Source organism: Lampris incognitus, chromosome 18 (genome assembly GCF_029633865.1).
Source record: "Lampris incognitus isolate fLamInc1 chromosome 18, fLamInc1.hap2, whole genome shotgun sequence".
Taxonomy (NCBI): domain Eukaryota; kingdom Metazoa; phylum Chordata; class Actinopteri; order Lampriformes; family Lampridae; genus Lampris; species Lampris incognitus.
In genome coordinates, this window is record NC_079228.1 from 43,207,146 (window position 1) to 43,232,664 (window position 25,519).

General features: G+C 46.6%; 1 protein-coding gene across 1 annotated transcript in view; it reads left to right on the forward strand.

Annotated features, from left to right (window-relative positions):
* rims2b (regulating synaptic membrane exocytosis 2b) overlaps positions 1 to 25,519 on the forward strand; it is a 214,459-nt gene that overhangs the window by 126,685 nt on the left and 62,255 nt on the right. Inside the window, exons 19-20 of the mRNA XM_056298085.1 lie at positions 2,104 to 2,289; positions 8,927 to 9,036. Coding sequence (XP_056154060.1) covers positions 2,104 to 2,289; positions 8,927 to 9,036 — 296 coding nt within the window. The remainder of the gene's footprint in view (positions 1 to 2,103; positions 2,290 to 8,926; positions 9,037 to 25,519) is intronic.

The window sequence follows — 25,519 nt, forward strand, 5'->3', positions numbered from 1 at the left end:
TCTGTCCAGCATTCTGCACCTCTCATGTCCCGGGTCAGCAAGACATCACTAGTATCAGTATGTCTTGTTATGATATAATCAATCAGGTGCCAGTGTTTAGATTGTGGGTGCATCCCAGATGTTTTGTATTTAGTCTTCTGCTGAAACAGTGTGTTTGTAATGGTGAGGTCATGCTCTGTACAGAGTGTTAGCAGCCTTAAACCATTTACATTAACCTTACCAACCCTATGCCTACCCAGTACCTCACTCCATATACCATTGTTCTTTCCTACCCTAGCATTAAATTCTCCAAGAAGAAGGATCTTGTCCTCTTTTTATTTAGGATATGATGAAGGGCCTCATCTAGTTGCTGGTAGAAGCTGTCCTTCACATCATTGTCAGATGGTAGTGTTGGCACTTTTGCACTTAACAGAGTGGCATAGCGTGCCTTGGTAGGGGGATACGGAGGGTCATTAGCCTCTCACTTAGTCCAGTGGGTGTTTCAGTGAGGCTGGGTAGAATGCTGTTCTTGATTGCCAGTCTAACACCATGCTGATGTTGTCTGCCAAGGGGATAGCCTCTCCAGAGAAAGGTGTATTCTCCTCTTTACTCTCTCAGGGAGCCTTCACCCAGGAGCCTGGTTTTGCTGAGAACAGCAATGTCCATGTTGTAGCATCTCAGTTCCTCAGCAATCAGCACGGTCCTTTGATGTGGTTATTGCCATCATTATCAAGGAGAGTCCTTACATTCCATGTTGCCAGTTTGAGTGGGATCATTTTCTTGTTTTTACCGCAGGATGGAATTCCCGGTAGGCGGGGTAACCTACCCAGGAGATTTGTTGAGTGGACAATTTTTAGGCCATCTTTTCTAGGCCCCTCCCCAATTGGGGTGAGCAGTGTGGTCCTAACTTGGGCTGCTCAGTCACACGGAGGTCTGCCGAAAGCAGCTGCCACTTAATCCCAGCTGCTAGTGACCATATACTCCATGCCACTGATGTGCAGGGCTCTGACTAGGAGCTCCCAGGCTAATTCTACCCTGCTCCTGTCACCAGACACCCCAATGCCACCAGACTTCAACTGGCTATAAGGCCAGATATTGTACACTATGGTCAGAGGTGGAGACCTACGCAAGGAGGTTTTTAGAGTGCCACAGGGCGCGCGCAGTCCTCAGTAGCATTGTCTTTGTCATGACAGGTTGGTCCTAGTGAAAAGGGCTTATACCCAGGATGACCAGTCACCCATCATGACTGCAGGCGGCTGCCGGAAACTCCAGACTGTCGAAGAACTGCCTAATGTGTGCCGCCAAACAAGTTGCTTTTCTCTCAGGGTGTGCTGCCCTACCCTTTGTCTCAATAGACTTCTCACAAGGCAGCGGGGCAGTGGTTGGCCATGAACAGCCTCTGGGGACCACTGTAGCTCCAAGATCCCCTACCAAATTTGCCTGAGGCCACGAGGCGCCCTGTTACCGTGTGTGGCCACGAGGAGGCCTGGCAGGGGTCTTGGCGAAGGAAAGCCTATGTACTGGCGGGGGAAGGCTTATGCACTGGGCTGCTTCCTTGTTCACCACAAGGGTTAGCCAGCAGCAGCAAGCTGTAAGCAAGAGGTTAAAAAAGCAGGCGGTAAGCAAGCATGCATCTTTCTTCTAACTACTGCACTAGATGCATCACATCCCCCTGTGTGATACACACACACACACACACACACACCCTTCCCTATATACAGCCATTTGCTGTGGTAACAGTGTAACACAGTTGCTCATTGTAATGGTTTCCTGTCTTGGTAACCCTTCTTTAAATACCACGGTTGACACTGGAACAGTTTCACAGCTCCATGGTTCCACTGTAAGGTTTTCATGGCAGGCTGACTCATACAATCAATCAATCAATCAATCAGTCAATCAATCAAGTTGCATTTTGCGCTTTTATGCAGCCCTTCACATGTACCGATGGTTAGTATGGTAATAGTATTTCATAATTACAACAACATGGTTGTCATAGTGACTCAACTAACCCCTCTTCCAGATACTGCTGGTTGACCAGCAACACCAGTAACACTGGTGTTCTAATGATGCTCTACAGTCGTTACCACTTAGTTGTCATAGTGATGTGACTAACCCCTCCTCCAGGTACAGTCGGGGGATGGATCGCCGTGACTACTACAGCCGTTCTCGGTCAGCTGACCAGCGGGCCATGGAGGACTGCCCCCTCTACACACGCTCCCGCTCTACCGACCGAACTGACCCCGCCTACATGAGGTCACAGCCACCCCTCCCCTCAGGACGCTCCGCCCCCCCCTCACCTGCCCTCACCAGGTGACCCACACCTGACCTATAACAAACTAATCCGACCTCCTTAAAGGGACACATTGTAATTCCTTATTCTCACTTTAGCATTATTAACTTTCCACATTTATATTAAGATAGCAGTAACCCTGAAGACTCAGTGAGCTACAGCCACTGGACAGCAGTATCACTGAAGACTCGTTGAGCTGCAGCCACTGAATAGCAGTAACACTGAAAACTCAGTGAGCTACAGCCACTAGATAGCAGCACCACTAAAGACTCAGTGAGCTACAGCCACTGGGTAGCAGTAACACTGAAGTCTCAGTTAGCTACAGCCACTGGATGACAGTAACACTGAAGACACAGTGAGCTACAGCCACAGGGTAGCAGTAACACTGAAGACTCAGTGAGCTACAGCCACTGGGTAGCAGTAACACTGAAGACTCAGTGAGCTACAGCCACTGAGTAGCAGTAACACTGAAGACTCAGTGAGCTACAGCCACTGGATAGCAGTAACATGGAAGACTCAGTGAGCTAAAGCCACTGAGTAGCAGTAACACCGAAGACTCAGTGAGCTACAGCCACTGGATAGCAATAACACTGACGACTCAGTGAGCTACAGCCACTGGATAGCAGTAAGACTGAAGCCTCAGTGAGCTACAGCCACTGGGTAGCAGTAACACTGAAGCCTCAGTGAGCTACAGCCACTGGATAGCAATAACATGGAAGACTCAGCGAGCTACGGCCACTGGATAGCAGTAAAACTGAAGACTTAGTGAGCTACAGCCACTGGATAGCAGTAACACGGAAGACTCAGTGAGCTACAGCCACTGGGTAGCAGTAACACTGAAGACTCAGTAAGCTACAGCCACTGGATAGCAGTAACACAGAAGACTCAGTGAGCTACAGCCACTGAGTAGCAGTAACACAGAAGACTCAGTGAGCTACAGCCACTGGGTAGCAGTAAGACTGAAGACTCAGTGAGCTACAGCCACTGGATAGCAGTAACACGGAAGACCCAGTGAGCTACAGCGGCTGAGTAGCAGTAACACTGAAGACTCAGTGAGCTACAGCCACTGGATAGCAGTAACGCTGAAGACTCAGTGAGCTATAGCCACTGGGTAGCAGTAACACGGAAGACTCAGTGAGCTACAGCCACTGGATAGCAGTAACACTGAAGACTGAGTGAGCTACAGCCACTGGATAGCAGTAACACGGAAGACTCAGTGAGCTACAGCCACTGGGTAGCAGTAACACGGAAGACTCAGTGAGGTACAGCCACTGAGTAGCAGTAACACTGAAGCCTCAGTGAGCTACAGCCACTGGATAGCAGTAACACTGAAGCCTCAGTGAGCTACAGCCACTGGATAGCAGTAACACTGAAGACTCAGTGAGCTACAGCCACTGAGTAGCAGTAACACTGAAGCCTCAGTGAGCTACAGCCACTGGATAGCAGTAACACTGAAGACTCAGTGAGCTACAGCCACTGGGTAGCAGTAACACGGAAGACTCAGTGAGCTACAGCCACTGAGTAGCAGTAACACTGAAGACTCAGTGAGCTACAGCCACTGGGTAGCAGTAACACGGAAGACTCAGTGAGCTACAGCCACTGGGTAGCAGTAACGCTGAAGCCTCAGTGAGCTACAGCCACTGGATAGCAGTAACGCTGAAGACTCAGTGAGCTACAGCCACTGGATAGCAGTAACGCTGAAGACTCAGTGAGCTACAGCCACTGGATAGCAGTAACACGGAAGACTCAGTGAGCTACACCCACTGGATAGCAGTAACGCTGAAGACTCAGTGAGCTACAGCCACTGGATAGCAGTAACGCTGAAGACTCAGTGAGCTACAGCCACTGGATAGCAGTAACGCTGAAGACTCTGTGAGCTACAGCCACTGGATAGCAGTAACGCTGAAGACTCAGTAAGCTACAGCCAATGAGTAGCAGTAACACGGAAGACTCAGTGAGCTACAGCCACTGGGTAGCAGTAACGCGGAAGCCTCAGTGAGCTACAGCCACTGGATAGTAGTAACGCCGAAGACTCAGTGAGCTACAGCCACTGGGTAGCAGTAACACTGAAGACTCAGTAAGCTACAGCCACTGGATAGCAGTAACACAGAAGACTCAGTGAGCTACAGCCACTGAGTAGCAGTAACACAGAAGACTCAGTGAGCTACAGCCACTGGGTAGCAGTAAGACTGAAGACTCAGTGAGCTACAGCCACTGGATAGCAGTAACACGGAAGACCCAGTGAGCTACAGCGGCTGAGTAGCAGTAACACTGAAGACTCAGTGAGCTACAGCCACTGGATAGCAGTAACGCTGAAGACTCAGTGAGCTATAGCCACTGGGTAGCAGTAACACGGAAGACTCAGTGAGCTACAGCCACTGGATAGCAGTAACACTGAAGACTGAGTGAGCTACAGCCACTGGATAGCAGTAACACGGAAGACTCAGTGAGCTACAGCCACTGGGTAGCAGTAACACGGAAGACTCAGTGAGGTACAGCCACTGAGTAGCAGTAACACTGAAGCCTCAGTGAGCTACAGCCACTGGATAGCAGTAACACTGAAGCCTCAGTGAGCTACAGCCACTGGATAGCAGTAACACTGAAGACTCAGTGAGCTACAGCCACTGAGTAGCAGTAACACTGAAGCCTCAGTGAGCTACAGCCACTGGATAGCAGTAACACTGAAGACTCAGTGAGCTACAGCCACTGGGTAGCAGTAACACGGAAGACTCAGTGAGCTACAGCCACTGAGTAGCAGTAACACTGAAGACTCAGTGAGCTACAGCCACTGGGTAGCAGTAACACGGAAGACTCAGTGAGCTACAGCCACTGGGTAGCAGTAACGCTGAAGCCTCAGTGAGCTACAGCCACTGGATAGCAGTAACGCTGAAGACTCAGTGAGCTACAGCCACTGGATAGCAGTAACGCTGAAGACTCAGTGAGCTACAGCCACTGGATAGCAGTAACACGGAAGACTCAGTGAGCTACACCCACTGGATAGCAGTAACGCTGAAGACTCAGTGAGCTACAGCCACTGGATAGCAGTAACGCTGAAGACTCAGTGAGCTACAGCCACTGGATAGCAGTAACGCTGAAGACTCTGTGAGCTACAGCCACTGGATAGCAGTAACGCTGAAGACTCAGTAAGCTACAGCCAATGAGTAGCAGTAACACGGAAGACTCAGTGAGCTACAGCCACTGGGTAGCAGTAACGCGGAAGCCTCAGTGAGCTACAGCCACTGGATAGTAGTAACGCCGAAGACTCAGTGAGCTACAGCCACTGGATAGCAGTAACGCCGAAGACTCAGTGAGCTACAGCCACTGGATAGCAGTAACGCCGAAGACTCAGTGAGCTACAGCCACTGGATAGCAGTAACACCGAAGACTCAGTGAGCTACAGCCACTGGATAGCAGTAACACTGAAGACTCAGTGAGCTACAGCCACTGAGTAGCAGTAACACTGAAGCCTCAGTGAGCTACAGCCACTGGGTGGCAGTAACACGGATGACTCAGTGAGCTACAGCCACTGGGTAGCAGTAACACGGAAGACTCAGTGAGCTACAGCCACTGGGTAGCAGTAACACGGAAGACTCAGTGAGCTACAGCCACTGGGTAGCAGTAACACGGAAGACTCAGTGAGCTACAGCCACTGGGTAGCAGTAACACTGAAGACTCAGTGAGCTACAGCCACTGGGTAGCAGTAACACTGAAGACTCAGTGAGCTACAGCCACTGGGTAGCAGTAACACGGAAGACTCCGTGAGCTACAGCCACTGGGTAGCAGTAACACTGAAGACTCAGTGAGCTACAGCCACTGGATAGCAGTAACACTGAAGACTCAGTGAGCTACAGCCACTGGGTAGCAGTAACACGGAAGACTCAGTGAGCTACAGCCACTGGATAGCAGTAACACTGAAGACTCAGTGAGCTGCAGCCACTGAGTAGCAGTAACACTGAAGACTCAGTAAGCTACAGCCACTGAGTAGCAGTAACACTGAAGACTCAGTGAGCTACAGCCACTGGATAGCAGTAACATGGAAGACTCAGTGAGCTACAGCCACTGAGTAGCAGTAACACCGAAGACTCAGTGAGCTACAGCCACTGGATAGCAATAACACTGAAGACTCAGTGAGCTACAGCCACTGGATAGCAGTAAGACTGAAGCTGCAGTGAGCTACAGCCACTGGGTAGCAGTAACACTGAAGCCTCAGTGAGCTACAGCCACTGGATAGCAGTAACACGGAAGACTCAGTGAGCTACAGCCACTGGGTAGCAGTAACACTGAAGACTCAGTAAGCTACAGCCACTGGATAGCAGTAACACAGTAGACTCAGTGAGCTACAGCCACTGAGTAGAAGTAACACAGAAGACTCAGTGAGCTACAGCCACTGGGTAGCAGTAAGACTGAAGACTCAGTGAGCTACAGCCACTGGATAGCAGTAACACGGAAGACTCAGTGAGCTACAGCCACTGAGTAGCAGTAACGCTGAAGACTCAGTGAGCTACAGCCACTGGATAGCAGTAACGCTGAAGACTCAGTGAGCTACAGCCACTGGGTAGCAGTAACACGGAAGACTCAGTGAGCTACAGCCACTGGATAGCAGTAACACTGAAGACTCAGTGAGCTACAGCCACTGGGTAGCAGTAACACGGAAGCCTCAGTGAGCTACAGCCACTGGGTAGCAGTAACACGGAAGCCTCAGTGAGCTACAGCCACTGGATAGCAGTAACACTGAAGACTCAGTGAGCTACAGCCACTGGATAGCAGTAACACTGAAGACTCAGTGAGCTACAGCCACTGGATAGCAGTAACACTGAAGACTCAGTGAGCTACAGCCACTGGGTAGCAGTAACACGGAAGACTCTGTGAGCTACAGCTACTGGGTAGCAGTAACACTGAAGCCTCAGTGAGCTACAGCCACTGGGTAGTAGTCACACTGAAGACTCAGTGAGCTACAGCCACTGGGTAGCAGTAACACTGAAGACTCAGTGAGCTACAGCCACTGGGTAGCAGTAACACTGAAGACTCAGTGAGCTACAGCCACTGGATAGCAGTAACACTGAAGACTCAGTGAGCTACAGCCACTGGGTAGCAGTAACACGGAAGACTCTGTGAGCTACAGCTACTGGGTAGCAGTAACACTGAAGCCTCAGTGAGCTACAGCCACTGGGTAGTAGTCACACTGAAGACTGTAATGAGCTCTGCTCAGTCGGGAAACAGCTCATCTACAGAAATGGAAAGGAGATGTAGTTTAAAATGTCAAGATGTTGATGGAACTACCAACACAAACCTGATCAGTCTGACCTTACCTCCTCAATTAACTGCCCATACACACACCTGACCTTAATTAATTAATTACACACACACACACACACACACACACACACACACACAAGGCCACGTTAGATGCAAAAACATTGTTAGAGGTAGGAAAAATAGATCTCCAACATTGGTCCAAAGACGGCTGAAATATCTTCATCAGGACAGTTTTTCTAAATAAAGTTTAACTTGACCTTTGACTCTTTTTTTTTTCAAACTTTACTACCACTCCCACCGCCCTCCTTACCTGCTCATGTGTGGTTTTCTGAGTGACGCCAGAGTAGAGATCCTGACTACTAAAATCTTCCTCTTTATGTTGGCTGCTCCACACAACTGCCTATTTTCTGACTGAATATAATGGTGTAAAGACAATTATTGTTTTCTTACTCTTTATTTATTTTCTTTATTTTTCGGCTTTCGTTCATTTGTTCTTGTGTGTTTGGATGTTTGAATGGTCTGCATGTGTGTGTTGGACAGAGAACAACCATGAGGCTCCAGAAGTTCTTATCAGGAATTTTCTTTCAGCTGAAGCAGCCAGCACCCTGACAAACCTCATAATATAATTAACACAGCAGGGCGTGGGCCCTCACAAAACCCAAGTACCGAATGAAAGGTCTTAATGTCAGAGTATTTACTCACAACACTGTGTCAAATGATAGGTTTGATCATGGAGCTCCACTTAAAACATCTGGCAGTGCAGCAGCAGATCTGTAGCATTCTTCTGTTCCTGTTCAGTGTCAGACTGGCCGACACAAACTCAACCTCATCTCCAGCCTAACCACCTCTTCTTCTTCAGTGTGGAATTAATTGACTGATTACATGATTGATTGATTTACTTGGTGGCTTGATGAGTTTAGTGGTTTAAAAGGTGCTGTGAAGGCTGTTGTATTGTCATGTAGTGGAGATCCTGACGCATGTTAGCATGTGTTGTTATGGAGACTAACATAGTCTGTCCAAAATTATCCCTGCTCCATACCGAGTAGCACTAACTGCATGATGTAGCTTGTAGCCCCCTCACTGATACATAATAGAGCTTCCATGTCTGTTTGTATTTTAGTTTTTATGTTTTTATGTGACTTCATAAGAACGCTGTTTTACCACTACTCAGAAGGGGATAGTTGACTAGCAGTTCACCTGCCTGAGGTCACCACAACGACGAGACTCAACAGAATGATATAACTATCAGTATTGACAGAACTACTACACACATGTGATAATTGTTACACATCAGTTGTAATAAAGACAACTTGACTTTGACATGTGACATTGAGCTGGACTCCCCTCCTGTCCCAGGTGTGGATGGATAGTGTGTGCTATTAACCTGTGTGTGTCTGACAGGGCCAACCCTCGAGATGGATCAGCACACACCAGCCCCACCGCGACTCCTGTCAATCACCGGAAAGGACGTCAGCTCCCTGCCCTACCTAACAAAAGCAACATGGACAGAAGTACGTATGTTAATATGACACAGGACTCACAGCATCACACTGATCTCTGTCTCTCTCGTTTTGTCTTCTGTGTCTCCCTCTGTCTGTGATAGTTGAACATGTATGAGAGCTGAGTGAAACCAAGGCTTGTCAAAGATTCAGAATCAGAATCATGTTTATTGGCCATGTAGGTTTGCACATACATGGAATTTGACTCCAGTTTCGTGGCTCTCTGTGTACTTAACGTAGAATAACAACACTACAACACAACAATCTTCAGATATATACACAAGGATTGACTTACGCACATGAAATAAGAGGTGATATGGTGCAATGGAGCACAGAATATATCAGAGATGCTGAAATAGATGTTAGCAGGTTACTTAGATACATGCCTGAGGTAGATGTACATGACAGAGTGTACCAGTAGTACAGTACAGTATATACAACATGGCTGGATTTATTGACAGTGTTAAGCGTTCATTTGAATGACAGCCCACAGAAAGAAACTTTTTATATCTGGTTGTTTTGAGGTACAGTGCTCTGTAGTACCTGCCAGAGGGGAGGAGTTAGAACAGGTTGTGACCAGGGTGTGATGGGTCTGCAGTGATGTTGTCTGCCTGTTTCCTGAGTCTGGACATGTATAAGTCCTGAATGGAGGGCAAGCTGGCACCAATGATTTTCTCTGCAGAACTGTCTGTTGCAGCCTGTCCCTGCCCTGTTTGGTGGCCGAGCCAAACCAGACAGTGATAGATGTGCAGAGGACAGACTGGATTATTGCAGTGTCAAACTGAATCAACAGTTCCTGAGGCAGATTGAATTTCTTGAGCTGGTGGAGAAAGTACATCCTCTGCTGGGCCTTTTTGATGATTGTGTCTATGTTGGATGCCCACCTTAGGTCCTGGGAGATTGTGGAACCCAGAAATCTGTAGGTTTTCACTGCAGACACCGTGCTATTGAGTATGGTGGGGGGGCAGTGTTGGGGGGCTCCTCCTTAAGTCCACTTTCATATCCACTGTTTAGAATGAGTTCAGCTCCAGATTCTTATGGCCGCACCAGAAGGCCAGCTGTTCAACCTCCTATCTGTGCAGACTCGTCACCCTCCCGGATAAGGCCAATGATGGTTGTGTCATCCGCAAACTTCAGGAGTTTAACAGACGGGTCACCTGAGGTGCAGTCATTTGTATAGAGAGAGAAGAGAGCACACATCTTTCGGGGGCACCAGTGCTGATTGTCTGGGTGCTGGATGTGATTTTCCCCAGCCTCACCAGCTTCCTCCTGTCTGTCAGGAAGTTTTTAATCCACTAGCAGATGGGGGCTGGTACAGTGAGCTGGGTGAGTTTGGAGTGGAGGATATCTGGGACAATGGTGTTGAACGCTGAGCTGAAGTCCACAAACAGGACCCTTGCATATGTCCCTGGGGAGTCGAGCTGTTGGAAGATGTAGTGCAATCCCATGTTGACTACATCCTCCACTGACCTGTTTGCTTGGTAGGCAAACTACAGGGGGTTGAGCAGGGGGCCTGTGTTTTCCTTTAGGTGGGCCAACACCAATCTCGAAGGATTTCATGACTCCAGACATTAGGGCAATGGGCCTGTAGTCATTTAATCCTGTGATACGGGGTTTCTTGGGGACCGGGATGATAGTGGAGCTCCTGAGGGACCTCACACAGCTCCAGTGACAATAAATAATAATAAAGTTTATCTGTGTCATACCTTTCTAAACAATGTTACAAGGTTTCTCACACAACAGGATAAAATAATGCACATAGTCAAGATAAAACAACAAAATACAATACAAATATAGGACATACTGCCAGATCCGCTCCACAGAACAAGGTAAAACACAGTCAGGATAAAGTCACAAGAGTATAATTAAAATGAAGAGAATTAGAGCCAATAAAACAAGGATTATCATGAAAACAGTTAAAATAAGGTGATGAAAGAAAAATATAAAGAATTAAAAATATAAAATTATAAAAGTATGTGATATAAACAATATAAAAAAGTGATCTGTTGAAGATCAGTGGGAAAATGGGGTCAGCTGGTCAGCACAGACTTTAAGACAGGGGGGTGACATGCCATCCAGGCCTGGTGCCTTCCTGGTCTTGTCTCTGGAAGAGCTGGTGCACGTCCTCAACACAGATCCTGCGTGGGGGTGGGGGGCCAGTGGGGAGGGGAGAGGGGCTGGCAGGGGGTGTAGTTGTTTGTGTGTTGTGGCTGGAGAGAGTGAGGGGTGTGAAAGTTCACTTATCAAACCTCCATGAAAAACTACTACAACTACTACAAAACTACTATAACTACTACTTAAAAACGACATGTCGTAGCAGTTTGGGACTGAATGTTTGGGACTGTTTCAATAGTTATTTTCAGTTCTTTTTTTACATTTCACGTTTTATAGGCCTTGTTACGTCTGTTAGATTAGCAATATGTGTTTTCCATTTTGTTTTCAGGTAATATTTTCACTTTTTCAATTTTGCTATTCAAGTTTGACCATGTCTCTCTGAAGTTTAAATTAAAAATAAAAATGGTATTATAGTTGTTAAAATGTTAATTTTGGTGTCAGTCGTTTCCTGACAGATATACTAACATATGTAATGCATTAATATCTCAAATGGGTATTTATCTTGACAGAATATAGAGTTTAAAAACCGGCCGTCCTTTTGATGGCCCGTGGTCGTTTTCGGTAGGAGTGAAATCCTGGTCATTCTAGTGTTAATAGCTTTTGGTTTTGGACATGGTTTCATGCCACTCCTGAGTTTGTTGTATAAGGAGGCTTTCTGTTTGGTAAAAGTGGGTTGTGAGCTGGGCTGTCCAGTACGTGTTCAGAGAGGCATTAGACAGGGATGCCCCATCTCTGGACAGCTATACTTTTAGATATTGAACCTCTTCTGACTAGATTAAGATCCAGGCTATTGGGACGTATGCTACCAGGGTTGCTCAGCACCCCTTGCTGGGGGTGCAGGGTTCAATGTTAATGTCTTTTTTTTTCACTTGCCTGGTCGGGCAAGTGGGTCAGAAATCTACTTGCCCAAGGTCAATTTTTACTTGCTCCTATACAAATTAGACTTAGACTGCTTTTATTTGTCATTGCCTCATATGCATGTCTCATACATACAGGGAAGCGAAATTATGTTTCACATGGACCACAGTGCCACATAAAAACAAATAACATGCAAAAAAATGGTTTTATTTATTAGCGGTTATCAAATAACAACAACGAATATAGTTAATTGTCATGTTTAATCTTTTTTTAAGTAAATGAAACATAAGGACACAGTGTGTCATAGATGCATTGCAACAAACATTCTTGCATATCAAAAATGGTATGACCCTTTACCCCGTCCAGCCATCCGTCCTTCTCCCCAGAGATGGACTCATTAACTGTGAGTGATTGAGCAAGTGAACTTAATCGTTTGTGAGTGAGTGGAAGAACAGGCTATAGCAGATGATTCGCATCTAAAAACCTAATGACACCGTGCAAATACAAATCTTAATTACACCGATGTGCTCTCTGCTCTACTGACAGCCATCTCTGTACAACATGCTCTTCATCAAAATTGGCAACTGCTGGTCCCTCAATGCTAATGTATAGCAGTTTCCACAATATATTAAGTGAGAGTTTGCTCCACCAATCTGTTTTAATGCGCTTCATGGCACTGAAGCCACGCTCAAAGGCAGCGGTGGATAGTGGGAGCATGAGGATCAGCTCAACCACCATCAGCAGGTTGGGGAAGCTCTGCAACTTATCAGGGTCTGTTAAAAAGTCTGCCCATACCTTGCTTTGTTGGACCTGGGGCAGCACTCTGATCACCACTTTTGCACTTGGCCACTCCTGGTGCCTTGCCTCTGACCCCTGTCACAGCCCACCCTATTCAGTATGTCAACAAAGTGGTCTGTGATGACATTGAGATGGTCTGCTCTGTAACTGGCCAGGTCTACCTCCTTGCGGGCCACTCCATTGGGTCCAACAAACTCGCAGCTGCCTGAGGAATCTTGTCATTCTCCAGGTCCTTGAAATGGCTTCTCATACTTTTGATGACTGCATCAAGGAGTTGGCTCTTCAATCTATCGACATAAAATTTAATCTTAAATAGTTTGTTTTAAAGGCAGGAACAATGTGCAATTAAAACATATCACGCAGTGAACACGATTGAATAAGCCCTTTGTTGAACAACAGGCTCTTGTGCCTTTGAAAAATGACCCCGTTTTATCCACCTTGCTCTCAACCTTCTGACATATACTGTGCAATACATAGTTGGAGTTTCGCCCACATCCTCTAATGCAACCCAACTAAACTTCTTTTTCCAGGATAATTGAAATACTCTCTTGCACTTCAGTTCATAAATTTTGTCTTTATCTGCCGCCATTTTCTCGTGAGTGACAAGTCTGGCAGCCTTGCATCACATGACTAGCCAGCTCAATTCTTGATTGGCCAATGTTGCGTGCCAACATTCTCCAATGCGTGCAAGGGCAGGGGGCTATACTGTGTGCCAGTGAACGAAAACGAGAACAGGATTTATGAAGCCTCTTGGATGAGAGGCGAAACGTCTTCACGGATATATACCAAGTCCAGTTGCACTTGATTCAACTCCTTTGGATAACATGATTTATGAAACGACGATGATCAAAAAAAAAGATTGAAATGTTTTAATTTTTTTTTTTAGCTTTTTTTTTTTTTACCACTGAGTTGCTAGATTTACTAGCCCGGCGTGGCATTTTACCTGCCACGGGCAGTTGGGCAATCCTTATTGTTGAACCCTGAGGTGTCAGCTTATGCTGATGACATTACTGTGTTTGTCAGAAACCCGAGAGATGTGGGGTTCCTGGGTAGTATTTAAGACATGTATGAAAGGGCATCTTCAGCAAAAGTGAACTGGGAAAAAGGTGAAGCTCTGCTGGTTGGGCAGTGGGCAGACAAGGACAGACCAAAGTTAGCAGAAAACCTCAGATGGAGAGGGCAGGGCATGAAAATTTGGGGTGTTTTTCTGGGAACATAGGCGTTTCAGAGGAATAACTGGGAGGATGCTCTGGAGAGAATGTGTGCCAGACTTTCTAAATGGAAATGGCTGCTACGTCAGCTTTCCTACAGGGGAAAGGTCCTGATCATCAATAACTTGGTTGCCTCGACCCTTTGGCACAAACTGATAGTCTTACCTCCACCAAGGGGCCTGATTGAAGGAATTCAGAGGGCAGTTGTGGCTTTCTTCTGGTCAGAGCAGCACTGGCTGAGGTCAGCGATACTGCACCTGCTGGTACAGGAGGAAGGACAGGGCCTGGGTCTGGGCCTGGTAGATGTTGAATCACAGATCACAGCCTTCAGGTTGCAGACAGCCCAGAGACTGCTTTACAGCTTTGGCCTGCCATGGGCAGATATACTGCATGTTTGCTGCTAAGGAGGGCTGGATGCTTAGGATACAAGAAACACTTATTCCAGCTTCGGCTCCAGTCCATGGATTTAACTGGTCTGACACCTTTTAACCAGTCTGTCTTACAGGCGTAGTAGGTTTTAACATTCCATCGGCCAGCTGTGATGACACCAGGGATGTGGCTTTTTGAGGAGCCCTTTGGAAACAGTTTCATCACTTCTCAGTTTTTGTCCTTTGGTAGCCAGAGATCCAGACTGAGAGAGGCCGGCTGTGTTAAGCTGGGTCATCTCATGATGACCTCAGTCATCCACCTAGATGAACTGCCCAACATCAGATCCAACAGACTGCTGCTCAGGCAAGTGGAAGGTTTGTGCTTTCCTGCCAGAAGTGCTCAGTGTTTGCTGAAGACCGTACTCTATCTGATCAATGGGATGATGAATATGAGTATGTCTTTCCATCCCTGGCTGTCTCTCCTGCTGTGGGACAGTGGCAAGATAAGGAGGACATCCTCCTGTCTCGAAAGACCCGAGAGTTGCGAGACTTTGATACTCTAGGGAAAAATGCAGCGTATCATATCAGCATGAAGGTTTCAAACTTACACTCGCTGGCAGGAGTGAAACAATACACAAAGTAATTAACAACTTCTATAAGATATTGGCTAATGTGGTGTTGAGCTGTTATTTGTTTCGCCTTGTGTTTTTAAACGACACAGGCCGTAGAGTTTGTGTCTGTGCCAAGCTGCCCAGCCACTACCAAGACAAAGTGGCACGTGGATACGGCTGCAGTGTAGCCAGTACATTTGGGAGAAACAGCCAGTCATATTGTTCAGATTAATACTCATCTCATCTTTTGTTACTAGAAAATCAAGCAGTTATGAATGATACAGTTGTGAAGTCACAGGATGTTAAATATCATGTCAGGCCAGCGGTAACGTTGATGGTATAAGTGCTGGTTGACAACACCGCTGCAGCAGTGGCTCAATAGTCAGCAACGTCATCCATTCCTCAGTCTGTTTGGCTTGTTGAGTGACAACCGATTTTTATGCACGCGGTTGGCCTGGCATGCGCTGAAATGGTTAAATGTATTGGAGCAGTTATCATGGAGACCCATTCGGCCGTGTTGATGTGCCAAGCCTGTGTGTGTTCAGAGGCTCTGGTTCATTCCCGCGTGGTAATAATGGAGATGGTCATGTTAGGTGCAGCAAATTAACTTTGTAGTTTCTGGTGACCATTCCACTGCTGTCGACAATCCATTATCTACTCACCGACTAAGGTCTGTCACTGGTGTGCTTAATGTCAGTAGTCTCAAACGGCCCATGTCACAGCTTTTTGTAATACACGTGTGACTAAGTTAATCATTGTAAATCACATTTCGGTGGCCTTACGCATACAAAATAGGGAGTGACTGTACAGAAAACGGCTTGTGTTTTTTGTAACAGGTGTCTGACATTCAGATTTGACCAGAAATGTAAAGCGTTTTGGGTGCCTGTTGCAGCGAGAAAATCACTGTATAAAATGCAACTTGATTGATTGACCATTTGTTTATTCCGTGTTCCAGACTGGTCAGACTATTCAGCCTACTACAGTTTTGGTTTTAGGGCTTAGGATAAATGTTTCTTTTTGTGTTTTTATCTATGGTCCATACTACTCTGCAAAGAAAACATCTGTAGACACACCAATGAATTTCATTTCAAGACTGGCCAAATTAGCTATTAGGAAGACAAGGAAAACCTGTGTGAGGGACGAGGGGTCAGAAGATGCGATACTGATGCTGACTGGGCTGCAGCTCAGCTCAGAGTAGAGTTTTGAGTTTTACAGACTGACAAAGAAGACAGAAGTTTTTGGGGTGTGCAGGATGTGCTGTGTTCAGTGTTCAGTCAGAGAATTCTTTGGTTCTGAATATCTGAGATTTTTTTTCTTTAGTATTTCTGTTTTAGGTTTTTGGATAAAATGTTTTTGTTGTAATTTGTGATTACAAAAAAGCTTGTGTAAACGGACCCCCCCCCCCTCTCTCTCTGGCCCGGTAGATGGAGAGGAGATTACTGAGCCATGCCAAGGTAAAATCGGACTACAGTACAGTAGATCTATGTTTATCTGAGCCTGGTCTGCTGTAGGAATTCTATGTGGTCACTCCATTTTTAGTTTGCTTTGGTAGATGCAACTAGCTAAACTCCTAGCTAGCCTGTTTTGCTAGCCTGCAAACCTACAAGCCCATAACAATGACTGCTAACTGGAAACCTACAAGCCCATAACAATGACTGCTAACTGGAAGCCTACAAGCCCATAATAATGACTGCTAGCTGGAAGCCTGCAAGCCCATAATCATGACCGCTAGCTGGAAACCTACAAGCCCATAATATTGACTCCTAACTGGAAACCTACAAGCCCATAATAATGACTGCTAACTGGAAACCTACAAGCCAATAATAATGACTGCTAGCTAGAAGCCTACAAGCCCATAATCATGACTGCTAGCTGGAAACCTACAAGCCCATAATTAAGACTGCTAGCTGGAAGCCTACAAGCCCATAATCATGACTGCTAGCTGGAACCTTACAAGCCCATAATTAAGACTGCTAGCTGGAAGCCTACAAGCCCATAATCATGACTGCTAGCTGGAAACCTACAAGCCCATAATAATGACTGCTAGCTGGAAACCTACAAGCCCATAATAATGGCTACTACTACTACTACTTTCAGCTGCTCCCGTTAGGGGTCGCCACAGCGGATCATCCGTTTCCATTTCTTCCTGTCTTCTGTGTCTTCCTCTGTCACACCAGCCACCTGCATGTCTTCCCTCACCACATCCATAAACCTCCTCTTTGGCCTTCCTCTTTTCCTCTTTCCTGGCAGCTCCATATTCGTGTAACCCCTACCATGTAGGTGGGGCCTGGGTTCTGTTTTAAATAAGTGGCGCTATTACCTGAAGTAATACACTGTTTAAATTGTTACCAAGTGTTTCTTAATTCTTAACTTCGATTATAACTATTGGCGGTGCCTCCATTAACTGTGTGGAAATAGTTTGAATATGACTTCCTTTTAACCCTTTAAATGTATTTATATTTTAATACCACTATGAATTGTCTATTCTAAATGTCTATGACGCAACACATTTGCTTTAAATTCAAATATACCAAAAGGTAGGTATTTATTAACCAGATGTTAATGTAAAATATGTGTAGTTTGGAATTATCAACAGTCAATAATAATAATAATAAACAATGTCACAATATGTATAAACAAATGGTTCAAAGCCTGTTCTAATGCTATTCAATAATAATTAATATTTCCAATAAAACTCTGTTGTCAACTCAATCAATGTAAAGACAAATTGTACATATATCAATAAAACCAAAATAAACTGTGGGCCCACACTCACACAATGTAGCGCAGTCCAAGTGTAACGTTAGAGTGTAACGTTACCGTTGCAGGCCTGACGTTGCTTGTGAGCGGTGAGGCCTTAAAACTGTAATTGGCCGCTTCGCTTGTTTCTGGACACAAGCATAAACAAAATAGCACGTGCTTAATTTCAGTACTCACGTGTCCGTGGAAACGGAGTGGGGAAGAGGGGGCCGAAGAGAGCCGAAGAGAGGCGTAGAGAGGCAGAGATGGGGGGGTCAAGTGCTCTGCTGCAAGCGCAGGAGAATGAGTGAGGGCATGAAGAAACCGCCGGACAGTCACAGGCCCACCAGGGGAAAGAAACGGTCTCCGCAGTCGTCCAACGGAGAGCTTTCCTGGTCCTTGGTCTCTCACCTTCGACTATGTCCAAATCCTGAATCAACAGGATACACTGAGCTACCAAGTCCAAATACCATCTCGATTTGATCTAGCATCAACTTGTCACTCAAACTAACGTTAGCAACCTAGCTAACGTCACTATGCTAAGCTAACCGCTTGCCGCGATTAGCTATTACAACATTCGTATTACACTATAACGGGGAGTTACAGTTCACAAACATCACAAGAAACATATTTACCTCTTGTACATCCAGTTAGCATGTACATCCCACGGATAACGCTCTGTTGATCCCGACATTATGTACAAACAGCTCACAATACAGAATAGCAGCTTTCCTCAGCGGTGTCCTCACGCGTTCTGACTCTTTACTTCACGCGACCTAACTCGTAGTACTAAGTCCCGCCCCTCTATCTCAGCATACATTTTGGTTGGCTAAATATTACAGATGTACAATGAAAGAAAAGAAAGGAATGAATGACATTTAACGTCACGTTAGGCTGTAAGCCTAACAACCAAGCTAGCAACACGTGCTGTATATTGTACACATCAAATAAACCAGGCTCACGAATGAACTCACGTTAGAGCTTGTAAGTTGTACATATCATAACTAATAACCATTGTAAATAAACGTGTACATAACCATGAAATTAACTGTAGCTTATTTATTGAAGGTACTGTAATCTTATTTATTCATTTAACTTATTTTGTTTTAACTTATTCATTAAATGCTCATAGCTCACTTTATCCACTGGGCTACATTCAGTATCCTTCTCCCAATATACCCAGCATCTCTCCTGCACACATGTCCAAACCACCTCAATCTTGCCTCTCTTGCTTTGTCTCCAAACCGTCCAACCTGAGCGGTCCCTCTAATATAATCGTTCCTAATCCTGTCCTTCTTCGTTACTCCCAGTGAAAATCTTAGCATCTTCAACTCTGCCACCTCCAGCTCCGCCTCCTGTCTTTTCGTCAGTGCCACTGTCTCCAAACCATATAACATAGCTGGTCTCACAACCATCTTGTAAACCTTCCCTTTAACTCTTGCTGGCACCCTTCTGTCGCAAATCACTCCTGACACTCTTCTCCACCCCCTCCACCCTGCCTGCACTCTCTTCTTCACCTCTCTACTGCACTCCCCGTTAGTTTGGACAGTTGACCCCAAGTATTTAAACTCAAATGCCTTTGTCAGTTCCACTCCTTGCATCCTGACCATTCCACTATTCTCCCTCTCATTCACGCATAGGTATTCCGTCTTGCTCCTACTGACTTTCATTCCTCTTCTCTCCAGTACATACCTCCACCTCTCCAGGCTCTCCTCCACCTGCACCCTACTCTCGCTACAGATCACAATGTCATCCGTGAACATCATCGTGCATGGAGACTCCTGCCTGATCTTGTCCGTCAACCTGTCCATCACCATTGCAAACAAGAAAGGGCTCAGAGCCGATACTTGATGTAATCCCACCTCCACCTTGAACCCATCTGTCATTCCAACGACACACCTCACCGTTGTCACACTTCCCTCATACATATCCTGCACCACTCCTACATATTTCTCTGCAACTCCTGACTTCCTCATACAATACCACACCTCCTCTCTCGGCACCCTGTCATATGCTTTCTCTAAATCTACAATGACACAATGCAACTCTTTCTGGCCTTCTCTGTACTTCTCAATCAACATTCTCAAAGCAAACATCGCATCTGTGGTGCTCTTTCATGACACGAAAACCAGACTGCTGCTCGCTGATCACCACCTCTCCTCTTAACCTAGCTTCTATTACTCTTTCCCAAATCTTCATGCTGTGGCTGATCAATTTTATACCTCTGTAGCTGCTACAGTTCTGCGCATCGCCCTTGTTCTGGAAATCGGTACCAGTATGCTTCTTCTCCACTCCTCAGGCATCCTCTCACTTTCCAAGATTGTGTTAAACAATCTAGTTAAAAACTCCACTGCCATCTCTCCTAAACATCTCCATGCCTCCACAGATATGTCATCAGGACCAACTGCCTTTCCACTCTTCATCCTCTTCATAGCTGCCCTCACTTCCTCCTTGTTAATCCACTGAACTTCCCGATTCACGATCCGTACATCATCCAACCTTCTCTCTCTCTCATTTTCTTCATTCATCAGCCCCTCAAAGTACTCCTTCTACCTTCTCAGCACACTCTCCTCGCTTGTCAGCACATTTCCATCTCTATCCTTGATCGCCCTAACCTGCTGCACATCCTTCCCAGTTCGGTCCCTCTGTCTAGCCAATCGGTACAAGTCCTTTTCTCCTTCCTTAGTGTCTAACCTGTCATACAACTCACCATACACCTTTTCCTTTGCCTTTGCCACCTCTCTTAGCTTTACGCTGCATCTCCTTGTACTCCTGTCTACTTTCTTCATCTCTCTGACTATCCCACTTCTTCTTTGCCAACCTTTTCCTCTGTATACTTTGCTGTACTTCCTCATTCTACCACCAAGTCTCCTTGTCTTCCTTCCTCTGTCCTGATGACACACCAAGTACCTTCCTAGCTGTCTCCCTCACTATTTCTGCAGTGGTTGCCCAGCCATCTGGCAACTCTTCACTACCACCCAGTGCCTGTCTTAACTCCTGCCTGAACTCCACACAACAGTCTTCCTTCTTCAACTTCCACCATTTGATCTTCGGCTGTGTCTTCACTCGCTTCCTCTTCTTGGTCTCCAAAGTCATCCTACAGACCACCATCCGATGCTGCCTAGCTACGTTCTCCCCTGTCACCACCTTGCAGTCTCCAATCCCTTTTAGATGGCGCCTTCTACATAAGATATAGTCCACCTGTGTGCACTTTCCTCCACTCTTGTACGTCAGCCTGTGTTCCTCCCTCTTCTTGAAATATGTATTCACCACAGCCATTTCCATCCTTTTCGCAAAATCGACCACCATCTGTCCTTCCACATTTCTCTCTTTGACTCCTTACCTTCCCATGACCTCCTCATCACCTCTGTTCCCTTCACCAACATGTCCATTGAAGTCCGCTCCAATCACCACTCTCTCCTCCTTGGTTACCCTCTCCACCCTCTCCGTCCAACTCACTCCAGAATTCTTCTTTTTCGTCCATCTCACACCCAACTTGCGGGGCATATGCGCTGATAACGTTCAGCAATACACCTTCAATTCCCAGCTTCATACTCATCACTCTGTCTTACACTCTCTTCACCTCCAGCACGCTCTTGACATACTCTTCCTTCAGAATTACCCCTACCCCATTTCTCCTCCCATTCGCACCATGGTAGAAGAGTTTGAACCCACCTCCGATACTCCTGACCTTACTCCCCTTCGACCTGGTCTCTTGCACACACAGTATGCCTACCTTTCTTCTTTCCATCATATCAGCCAGCTCTCTCCCTTTACCAGTCATAGTGCCAACATTCAAAGTTCTGACTCTCACCTCCACACTCCTACCCTTCCTCCTCTCCCGCTGCCTCTGGACAAGACTTCCCCCTCTCCTTCTCCTTCGGCCAACAATAGCATAGTTTCCACCAGCACCCTGCTGGTTAACAGTACCGGTGGAGGTCGTTGGTAACCCGGGCCTCGACCGATCCGGTATGGAAATCTTATTTATGATCCGCATTTTTGATTTGGCAAAGATTTTACGCCATATGCCCTTCCTGACGCAACCCTCCCAATTTGTCTGGGCTTGGGACCGGCGCTAAGAATGCACTGGCTTGTGCATCCTCAGTGGCTGGGTTACAAGCCCATAATAATGACTGCTAGCTGGAAACCTACAAGCTCATAATAATGACTGCTAGCTGGAAACCTACAAGCCCATAATAATGACTGCAAGCTGGAAACCTACAAGCCCATAATAATGACTGCTAGCTGGAAACCTACAAGCACATAATCATGACTGCTAGCTGGAAGCCTACAAGTGTTACGTGTCACGAATGAAGACCAGAGGTCAGTGTAGCGAAACCCAAAAGGACAGACACATGACAGAGCACCGGGATAACCCGGAGGGTGATTTAATGCGGGGAAGAAAAACAAACAACACTGCCACAGGGGATGATGACAGGTGAGTCTCAAGTGGGCGTTGTTGAGACGATGTGCGCCTGGCTACCAAAGTCCGAATCCGTAGAGCGAGGGGTTGTCCGAGTAAGTCCGGGTCCGAGACCCAGGAAGTCAAGTCCGAATATGAGGGATCCAGGTAGAGAGATATGGAGGGAGATTGCTGGAGAGGTCCAGGGAAAAACGTGAAGGTCGCTGGGGGCGAGGAGCGAGGGAGAGTCATGGGAGGGAAAAAAGAGACACGAATATAGACACTGGGAATAAACGGAACAGCCAGAGGGCAAGGAACGCTGGAAGGCTTGTCAGAGCTTTAGCGCAGGGTTCAGTACGTCGAAGCACAGACAGGCGTTCTGGCAGGCTTCTTGTAGAGGGCTGCCTCATTACCGCAGGTGTGCCTGATGGATGATGGCCAACACCTGGTGCAGCGCAGCGCTCATCTCCTCAGAGCGCGAGCCGAGCACTCGGATGTTTCCGGCACATCCGAGCTGGGGGAGCGGCTTGAATGTGCTTGGGGGGCAGCTCGGGCGGTGTAACCACTACAACAAGCCCATAATAGTGACTGCTAGCTGGAAACCTACAAGCTCATAATAATGACTGCTAGCTGGAAACCTACAAGCTCATAATAATGACTGCTAGCTGGAAACCTACAAGCCCATAATCAATTTCAATTTCAATTTTATTTGTATAGCCCAATATCACAAATTACAAATTTGCCTCAGTGGGCTTAACAGCAACACAACATCCTGTCCTTAGACCCCAGGGAGAAAAAATAGGAAGAAACCTCAGGGAGAGCAACAGAGGAGGGATCTCTCTCCCAAGACAGACAGCGTGCAATGGATGTTGTGCTCACGCAATTTACATAATACAACATTGAAAGAGGATAACAGAATTATAATGGACATAAAATTTATGAAGAACATGATGCACAGAATGCCAAGCAGTGTCCAGATGCCATCGGAACAGTCCAGGACCCAAACCACGCGACAAGAATCATCATGTAAAAAAAAAAATCATGACTGCTAGCTAATCATGACTACTAGCTGGAAACCTGAAAGCCCATAATAATGACTGCTAGCTGGAAACCTACAAGCCCATAATCATGACTGCTAGCTGGAAACCTACAAGCTCATAATAATGACTACTAGCCCATAATAATGACTACTAGCTGGAAACCTACAAGCCCATGATAATGACTGCTAGCTGGAAACCTACACGCTCATAATAATGACTACTAGCCCATAATCATGACTGCTAGCTGGAAACCTACAAGTCCATAATGACTGCTAGCTGGAAACCTACACGCTCATAATAATGACTGCTAGCCCATAATCATGACTGCTAGCTGGAAACCTACAAGCCCATAATGACTGCTAGCTGGATACCTACAAGCTCATAATAATGACTACTAGCCCATAATAATGACTGCTAGCTGGAAACCTACAAGCCCATGATAATGACTGCTAGCTGGAAACCTACAAGCCCATAATACTGACTGCTAGCTGGAAACCTACAAGCCCATAATAATGACTGCTAGCTGGAAACCTACAAGCTCATAATAATGACTGCTAGCTGGAAACCTACAAGCCCATAATCATGACTGCCAGCTGGAAACCTACAAGCCCATAATCATGACTGCTAGCTCGAAACCTACAAGCCCATAATCATGACTGCTAGCTGGAAACCTACAAGCCCATAATCATGACTGCTAGCTGGAAACCTACAAGCCCATAATTATGACTGCTAGCTGGAAACCTACAAGCCCATAATCATGACTGCCAGCTGGAAACCTACAAGCCCATAATCATGACTGCTAGCTGGAAACCTACAAGCCCATAATCATGACTGCCAGCTGGAAACCTACAAGCCCATAATCATGACTTCTAGCTGGAAACCTACAAGCCCATAATTATGACTGCTAGCTGGAAACCTACAAGCCCATAATAATGACTGCTAGCTGGAAACCTACAAGCCCATAATAATGACTGCTAGCTGGCCTGCTTTCTGTTTGCCCAGTTTGTTGTGTAGAATAGACCACTTTCATTAAAAACAAGTTATGGAATGGAATGTAGTGTAGTATTTTCTGTTACGTGTCTGTTGTGTTATGTGATAGTAGAGGTTTCTTTACTTGTAGCTGTGGAAAACTGTGGAAAACTGATACCAGTCTGCAATATCCCAACATAACCATTATCAACTGGACGGAAGAGAAACCGCATCAGTTTAATAAGCAGTCACTCTAGGCACTTCTTCCTCCTCACATCCTCCCTGGAATGGAAAAAGAGTTCCATACAGAAACACAAAAAATAGGGAATCAGGGAAAATCCTGGTCCAGATACAAGCTGTCTGTCTTCTGTTGGTTTGTCTGTCTGTTTTCCATCCATTTTTTTGCTTATCATGTCTTTTTTTTAAACTTTTTTTTTTATACTGTATGGTTGTGAAGCCCTCTGAGACTCTTAACAGTGATTTAGGACTGTAAAAGTTACATTTTTTGTTTTTCTGATCTTCTGTCATCATTGTCCATACCTACCACCTACAGGAGCAGCAATGGTGTCGAAAGCTACTCCTCAAATCTGTCATCAAAGCCCTTCCATTATCCACCATCAAGCTGCTCCACACATCAACCATCAAGCTGCTCCACACATCAACCATCAAGCCACTCCACACATCAACCATCAAGTTCCACCCCATCAACAACCTCCTCAGGCTCCTCTTGTTAATCACCAGCCACCTCCTGTCATACGAATTCAAGGCCCGCAGATTCCTGGACCTGCCCCTGTTACTGCCCCCCTCCCTGCTCCTCCCCTTGCCCCTCCACAAAACTCCATCCCCTCCCCTGCACCTCCCCAAAACCCTGCCCCCTCTCCTGCTCCTCCCCAAGACCCTGCCCCCTCCCCTGTGCCTCCTCAAGACCCTGCCGCTGCCCCTGTACCTCCCCAAGGCCCTGCCCCCACCCCTGTGCCTCCCCAAGACCCTGCCCCTGCCCCTTCCCAAGACCTTGCCCCCGCCGCTGTGCCTCCCCAAGACCCCGCCCTTATGCCTCCCCAAGACCCTGCCCCCACCCCCGTGCCTCCCCAAGACCTCACCCCCCCCATCCCTGTGCCTCTCCAAGACCCCGCCCCCCCTGCCCTTGTGCCTCTCCAAGACCCTGCCCCCGCCCCTGCCTCTTCCCTAGAACCTGCCTCCTCTTCCGCCCCACACTTCTCTCCCGCCTCATCCCCCTCCCCTGCCCCAGTGCCACAAACTCCAGGTGTGTTCTCCACTCACTGATTGGTTGGACCTTTCTAGTCATCTTTGCAGAGCTTTGAACGCTAATTAGACAGAAAGGCAGCATAGTAATAGTTTGGTCTTCTGGACCACATAACATCAG